Source organism: Cebus imitator, unplaced genomic scaffold (assembly GCF_001604975.1).
Source record: "Cebus imitator isolate Cc_AM_T3 unplaced genomic scaffold, Cebus_imitator-1.0 Scaffold156, whole genome shotgun sequence".
In the NCBI taxonomy this organism is placed as follows: Eukaryota; Metazoa; Chordata; class Mammalia; order Primates; family Cebidae; genus Cebus; species Cebus imitator.
This window is the reverse complement of record NW_016107471.1, coordinates 1741856-1749306: the sequence shown is the minus strand read 5'-3', so window position 1 is coordinate 1749306 and position 7451 is coordinate 1741856. Positions and strand designations below refer to the sequence as shown.

At 35.9% G+C, this 7451-nt stretch overlaps 1 protein-coding gene across 26 annotated transcripts in view; it reads left to right on the top strand.

Annotated features, from left to right (window-relative positions):
• The window catches only part of PPFIA2 (PTPRF interacting protein alpha 2), a 485065-nt gene that overhangs the window by 440022 nt on the left and 37592 nt on the right, over positions 1–7451 (top strand). For all 26 annotated transcript variants that reach the window (XM_017543486.2, XM_017543479.2, XM_017543480.2 and 23 more), the window contains one exon: positions 7359–7440. In XM_017543486.2, the coding sequence (XP_017398975.1) occupies positions 7359–7440 (82 nt within the window). The remainder of the gene's footprint in view (positions 1–7358; positions 7441–7451) is intronic.

Here is a 7451-nt window from a genome sequence, read left to right as displayed (position 1 = left end):
AAAAAGAAAAAGAAAAAAAGAAAAAAGCTCACATTTAATGACCATTGCTTTTGTGTGCAGCACTGTTGTAATCATATCATACATATTTTCTTATGAAACCTTCATAAAAACTCTATTAGGTGGGTACTACTATCAGCTTCATGTTCCACATGAGGAAAGTGAACCACAGCAAAATACAGTGACTTCTTATGGATGCATAGCCCAAAAGGACAGGCTAAGGAATCAAGCTAAAGCAATTTGATTTTAGGGAACACTTTCTCACCCTCTCTCCTATAAAGCCTGTCTTCCAGGCAGATTTTTTTTAATGTCGTGCAAGAAGCCTGGAGAGAAGGGCCAATTCAAGGTTGAGAAAAAAGTGGTAGCAGTGACAGTAGAAAGTAAAGGAAGAGGCATTAGAAAGTATGAAGGGGAAAATGACAGGCATCGAATAAAAGGTAAATGAAATGGCCATCATGAGTGACAGAGAGGACAGTGCTATATAGTATTTAGACAGCCATACCACAAATTGGTAGTCCCAGAATAGCATCCTAAACTAAGTGGTCTGTGAATAAAGTCTCTTTGCATGGATAGGGATAAACCATCCACATGAGGAAGGGACATACCGTTCCCTATGGTTTGTGACTTTTTGAGGTAGCTAATGAATTTTATTTTTCAGAATTGCAAATATAAACACTAAAAAATTCAAGTTTTACCATCCAATATATTTGCCAATAGGTTAGCTATTTCTGGAAAGGATTGTCTAATAAGTAATTTGAAATACTCTTAAAATTATGATAGTGTTGATTATTTTATTTGCTGTATAACCAAAGTAAGTGAAGGATGATAAAATCAGACCAGTATTTTTTAGAAGGTGGTATTCAGTCAGCCCTATTCTGCAAATTCCCCATAAAATTTAAGAAAAAAAACAGCATTTCTAAATGCAAATAAACTCATGACAACTATATATTTAAGAGTTTTCTCAGTTCGTTTCATATGTCAGACTTGATGTTGTCTTTCATCCATTCAAAGTTTTTAGGTAAAGGTTCAAAGCCACTATGTACTTAGTACAATGAGAGGTTTAAATGCCAGTGAAACATGGCTCATGCCTGCAGATTATAGTGTAGAGAAATTAAGGCTGTGTACATGCAACGAACTGCCTACCAAAGTCTTGCACATGATATGGGTGGCATCTTTCAAGGGATAGAGAAAATTGGAATGGTATGAATTGAGGAAAGGCCATTCCAAATGGAGAGAAAGTCAGTCGAACAAAAGAGGTAGAGTGCAAAGAATGGTGAGTATCCATTGTAGCTAGAGAGAAGAGATCTAATAGGTAAATCTGGAAATACAATATAGGGCAGATCAAGAATTACCTTGAAGGCCATTTTTTCAATAGTAAATTAAAACGCCTTATAGAAATTTGAATTATATTGTTAAGTTAATAAATGTTTGTTTTAAAGAAGTTAATCTGATGGTAGCACATACAATGAATTGTTTTGGGAAAATAAGAAAAAATGTAGAATGGAAATTAGTATCTGTTGAATACCTATTGGCTGGTAGGTGCTTTTATAAGTGTCATTTAGTTCTTATAAATTGAGATAAATTTATAATCATCTTCAAATTTGAGAAAACTGAGTCTCAAAGAGATTAAGTAGCCAAAAAACATATAGCTGGTAAGAAGTTAATTTGGCATGCATTCATTTATTCAGATAAGCTTTACTGGATGTGTGCTGTGTGCCTGAATCCCCATTACAGTAACCTCTCACCATTTCCACTGCCACAGTTCAGGGCCAAACAACCATTGTTTTCTACTTGAAAATTGCAACAACCTTCTAACTTGTATCCTTAGCTCACAATTCTGGCCTGACTCAAGTCCGTGCTATACTCAACGGCCAGAATTATCTCTATAATATACCAATTATTTTATATTCTTGTGCTTTAACCCTCTGATGGCTTCTTAGTGCGTTTAGAATAAACTCCACTTCCACTCCCAAGGCCCAATATGATCTTGCTTTTCTCTTGTCTGCCTCTCCAATTTCATCTTCCCCCACCCCCAACTCCCCTGTCCTTCAATTCACTCCAGTCACCCTGGCCTTTCTTGGCTTTTTTCAGTTGCTCAAACATTTAATTCCACTCCTTTGATAGGAATTTTATACTGTGTTTCTGCTTAAAACATAGTCCCACCATACCCCTACTGCCTGCCACTTTTCAATGTACATGTGTCTACTCAAATGTTGCCTTGTCACAGATATCTGTGTCCCCAGAACACTATACACATTGCCTGCTTTATTGCCTTTGTCTATTTTACCTTCTGTAGAGCACATATCAATGGTTCAACTTATTTTGTTTATTCATTTGTATATGTGTTTATACAGATCTTTCCTCCTCACTGGAATGTACGGTCTTTGATGTCAGAGATTCACTTGGCTTTATTCTTTGCCTGTTGAAGACAAACGTTGGCACATAGCAGATCTATAAAAATCAGATGACTGACCCCTTGATCAACTCAGACACAGAGCATGCAGAGTCTCTGCTCTCAAGCCCATGGAGTAGGGGAGCACAACTTGTGAACCAACAAATTCAATAAAACATAAAAGATACTATAGGGAAAAATGCTTAGTACAATGGGGCCTATGTATAAAAAGTGGTAAATATTGCCTCCAGGGCAAGAGAAGGATGACTGTAGAAAGGAAGCATTTTTGCTGAATCATGAGAATCAAGACAAAGTGGGTGGGGAGATAAGGCAGGGAGGCATGTGATGGCCTGAAATTGCAAGAGACAGGTTCCAGAGCCCACTACTAATAAACCAATTAGACCACAACTACAATGGTTAAGGAGAGGCTTAAAACCTAAAAAAGAAGATCCAGACATTCCCATTTGGATTTAGTCATTTAAGCAAAGTTGTGGCTGCTTAATTAGTTTGGTTTAGAAGTTCGAAATCACAAGCCTGGCAAATGCTCTCGATTTATTTACATTTTTTTAGATCCTCTTGATCTTTTATCTAGAAATGCTTGAGTCTAGTCATTCTTGATTGCACACCCTTTGTTTGCTCCTGTCCTCAGTTCAGGCATGGCAAGTGCAGGATTCCGTCTGCACATTTAGATATGGGCTTGCAAATTATTCACAGATGTGAATGCTCACCACATGTTGGGCCTACTGAAATGTCACTTTCTAGTCACAGTAACTTGTTGACATCAATAATAGGAGATCCTGAGGCCTATGGAGGATATTAACAGAATGCTTTATTGTAGTGTTTCTTGAAAATGCACAATGATTCAGAAGTTGTACTGATTCAAAATAACTGACTCTTGCAATTAGTACTTTTCTTGTTTGTGTTTTGACACAGGTGATAACAACTCCATGCCTGACACTTCCTCTAAAAGGAAATACTGCTGATGTCCTCTAAAATCTATTCTGAATCTTAAAACTGAAATGCATGCCCCCAAATTTAGTGATGTACAAGTGATCCTTTGGTAAAAGATGGTCAAGTATTTGATTGTCTGAAATTTTTTTTAAAAACACAGTAAAATTATTCTTCAGGCCTACAGAGAAAGAGAGTAATTTTCAGAGTTAAGTTGGTACTGGGGTAGGTGATCACATTCTTTTTCTGGAAGAATTGTCTCTTGACCTTTAAAAAAGTTGAATTCTGGCTACAAAGAAAATCCATTACAGACTAAAACCCTTTCCATACATGGACAGGTTGAATGGAAAACACCAGTATATCCATAAGGCATGTTTGTGCCAAATCAGTTTGTCATTTAGGATTTCTTAAACAGTTTAGATCACTGTTTTTCTAATAGTAACTCTAAAACTTGATGATAACAAGCATGCCCTTATATAATTAATGCTACACTTAATCTGTTAGCAACTCGTCATGTATTAAATTCAGCAATTTCCAACTATTATAGCATTGCCCACATTGCTTTATTTTTCTAGCATTGCTTCTCTCTCAAGCCAACATGCCCAGATATATGCCTCTTATAAATTTTTTATGGCACAGATTATTTTATAATTGAGAATAAAAATGAAGTATTGCTTTGGAAATGTCAATGCTTTTTTATGTAATTGATACTTGTCTCAGATTAAGGAAAAGCACACCTAGAGTTACTGTCATGTAGTACACAGTCCTGGTGTAAAACCCAGCCATCTCTCCCATCTGACCAGTTTCTCCCCAGTCTCAAGTATGTTAGCCCCAAGACAGATGCTAGAGATTTAGCCTTAACAGTTGGAGTCCAAAGGATTTGAGCTCCCTTATCTCATTTTCTTAGAATACTATTATTTAAGTCATCCTGTTACTAGAATTTGTCATTTAAACAAAACAAAAGCAAAGAAAATGTTGTCAGTGGCCAGATTGCTCAATATTTTCCCAAGCAATTGTATAATCAGTATTTCTGTTCATAGAATAGAACTATTTGAGCACGTTGGGTTGCCTCTTAACCAAATTCTCACCAGGAATCCCAAACCAGATCAGACTCTTGACATCAGGTAGAATCAGTAATATTGTGATAAAGTGGGAAATAAAAATCTCAAGGGAAGCTAGTATACAAGAAAAAAAATTGTTTTTAAAACATAAAAAGTTGTACATGGTTGTAAGGTAAACTAGAGAAAGCTACTTGGACTACAAAAACAAAACATTATAGGACACAATTTACTGAAATAAGAAGTGTCTAAATATAAACACTGATTGGCCTTTTGTTTAACATTTATTTAGTACCTCTTATGTGCCTGACCTTGTTCTAGAATTCAAATTCATCTCCGAACAGAATATATGAAAACACGAATCCTCCTTGAGTTTATATTCTATTGGCAGATGACAGAATAAAGGGTAAATAATATACTATGTTAGAAGAACAATACCTTGGCTGAAAATAAAACAAAAAATGGGGATAAGAAATTCCTGGTGGGGTTTTCAGGGAGTAGGGGAAGAGAAGTTCAGAGAACACGTAATATTTGAGTAAAGATTTAAAGTAGCTGGGAACATTAGCCATGTGTAGATAGAGGGGAAGAGCATTCCAGATGAGCTGCAAAGATCCTGAGGCAGAAAAGAGGTCTGGGTTGTTTCCAAAGAACAGCAAGGGGACAGTGTTGCTGACTGAGGTGGGAGTTAGTCTGAGAGATGCGGGGGGTGGTGGGGAGTGGTGGGATAGATTGTAGCAGCTGCTTTAGCTTTTATTCCCAGTGAGACAGAAAGTGATTGGAGATTTCTGAGCAGAGAAATTACATGATCAGACTCAACAGGATCACTCTGGCCTTTCTAGTGGGATTTTTATTGGGGAACTAGTCAGAAGTTTCAAAATTAAAATATTCTAATATTTAAAACTAGCTTTTGTACAACTCATATAATTCATTTGTGGAAATGTATGTGCTTCCTAGGTTATTAGTGCATATTTACTTGCTTTTTTACTATGTGAAGCAAAAACAAGTTGTAAATCTGTATTTGTTTCTTCCCTGTTAATGCCACTAGCCTATGATATAACTAGAAGTGATCCTAGTGTTCCTTCCTCTATTGGATTTAATGTTACAACTCTTAAAACATGCTTTAGCTCTGTGAAGGCCTACCCTAAATTTTCTTCCACATATTTCATGTTAATTTCCATACGTTCCCTCATTAGTACTTATCCTGTTTGGAATGCCATCCCCACCTTTTTCCTGCCGTCCAAAGCCAGCTCCATTGCCACAATGCCTTCACAATGCCTTCAATGGCTATTAACCCCTTTTCCAAAATGACATACTTCAGAATGTACATCACCAAGTTTTCATTTTAGCAGCTGTTTGTGTATTGTTGTATTTTCAGACAGTTTCTTCTGCTTGTTTTGTCCATCTAAGAGGGGATATCCTGGGAAACTGGACCCATATCTACTTTCCACACCAAGCATAAGTCTCAGCTCACAACAGGTGTTCAATTAAGTACCTAATAGGTTTTTCTTTTTGGATCCTTCAATCCATTTCTATAAATATATCTGTCATAGTGAGACTATGCTATTTGAAAGTGGTTTTTAGTAAAGAAATGTCACTGGGAGACCTGAGGGAATGAGTGATGATACAGCATGCCAGGTGCGGAAGTGCCTCTACTTTTTAGATTCGGAGCACGGGTATCGCTGACCCCTTTCCCAGGTGCTAAATAGCTTACACGCAAAACTTAACACTGGTATCCTTCAAATGAAACAGCAGTAGATTTATGTCTCTTCAGCCACTATAACTTAAAATTTTTATTTTGTCCTTTTGTTTCTTTCGAATGCATTTTTGGTAGCATCTATTATAAACACAGAAAACCCTGTGTTGAAAGGCATTTTATTCATTATATGTCTTAATGTATTAATATAGTCTACCTCAATAAGTGATGAATTGATTAATAGTAGAAAATAAATTATCCATTTGGGAGTTTGTAAATTATATTTATGAAATATTCCTATGCATGAAACATACACATTCAAAATAAAGCAATTATTATACCATGTTTTTATCATCTGTGTGTAAGACCACGGCATACTAAAGTAAACAGAATGTATTTTCCAGTATAGCCCTGGCCAAATATATAGCAATTTGAGTTTCAATGAAAGCACATACCTATTATCTCAGCAATGAATCATCTCAGATTGGTATCGTAAGTGGATGTCAATTCTAAAAATCAGTTAGAGGGTCAGTGAAATTATAGATGCATTTTTCAGGGCTCTTTTGCATCTTTTTGTTATCAAAACAACCATTTATTGTTACTAAGGTATTGTAATTTCATTAAAACAATAGTGATTATAGATAAAAACAAGTATACCATTGAATTTAACATCGTACACTGCTTTCTAGTGTTAGAAATTAATTTACCTTGGAGGTTTCTTCAAATCAGATGTAGTTTTATAGTCTAGGCAAATAACTAACTCCTATGATAAACCCCTGGACCCACAGGGCATACTAAAATCAAGTACATCACTAGAATGTGACTAAAAGGACCAAATTTATCTTCTGCCTCTCTATATAAGCATTTTCTTTGCCATGGAGATAGTAAGGCAAAGAGAGCAGGACAGATGGATGGAGCCACATTTAGAACCCATAATGCATGCTTGAATATGAACATCTGGGCCATTTTCTCATTAAAGAGATAAGGTATTTGCTGATACTATAATTCCAGTTCTTATTCCATTAGCACTAAATGTTCTAATTTTTATGAATAAATTTTGGGGAAAATTACTTTTCTATGTCAATACTTTATTCCTAATAAAATCAATGGGTGACTTGTGTGTGTTACTCAAAGGAAAAAGGAATTCCGTTATTCTGTATTATAGCATAAAAATCCTGTAAAGGATGATTGGTTATTTTAAAACATTTTCATTAAAAATAATCCAGCCATATTTTTCTATATACCTAATAATCTTTGTTATATACTTCAGGCATGAACTTCTTGAAGAAGCTCGGAGAAAGGGGTTACCTTTTGCCCAGTGGGATGGGCCGACTGTGGTTGCATGGCTAGAGGTAAGAAAATG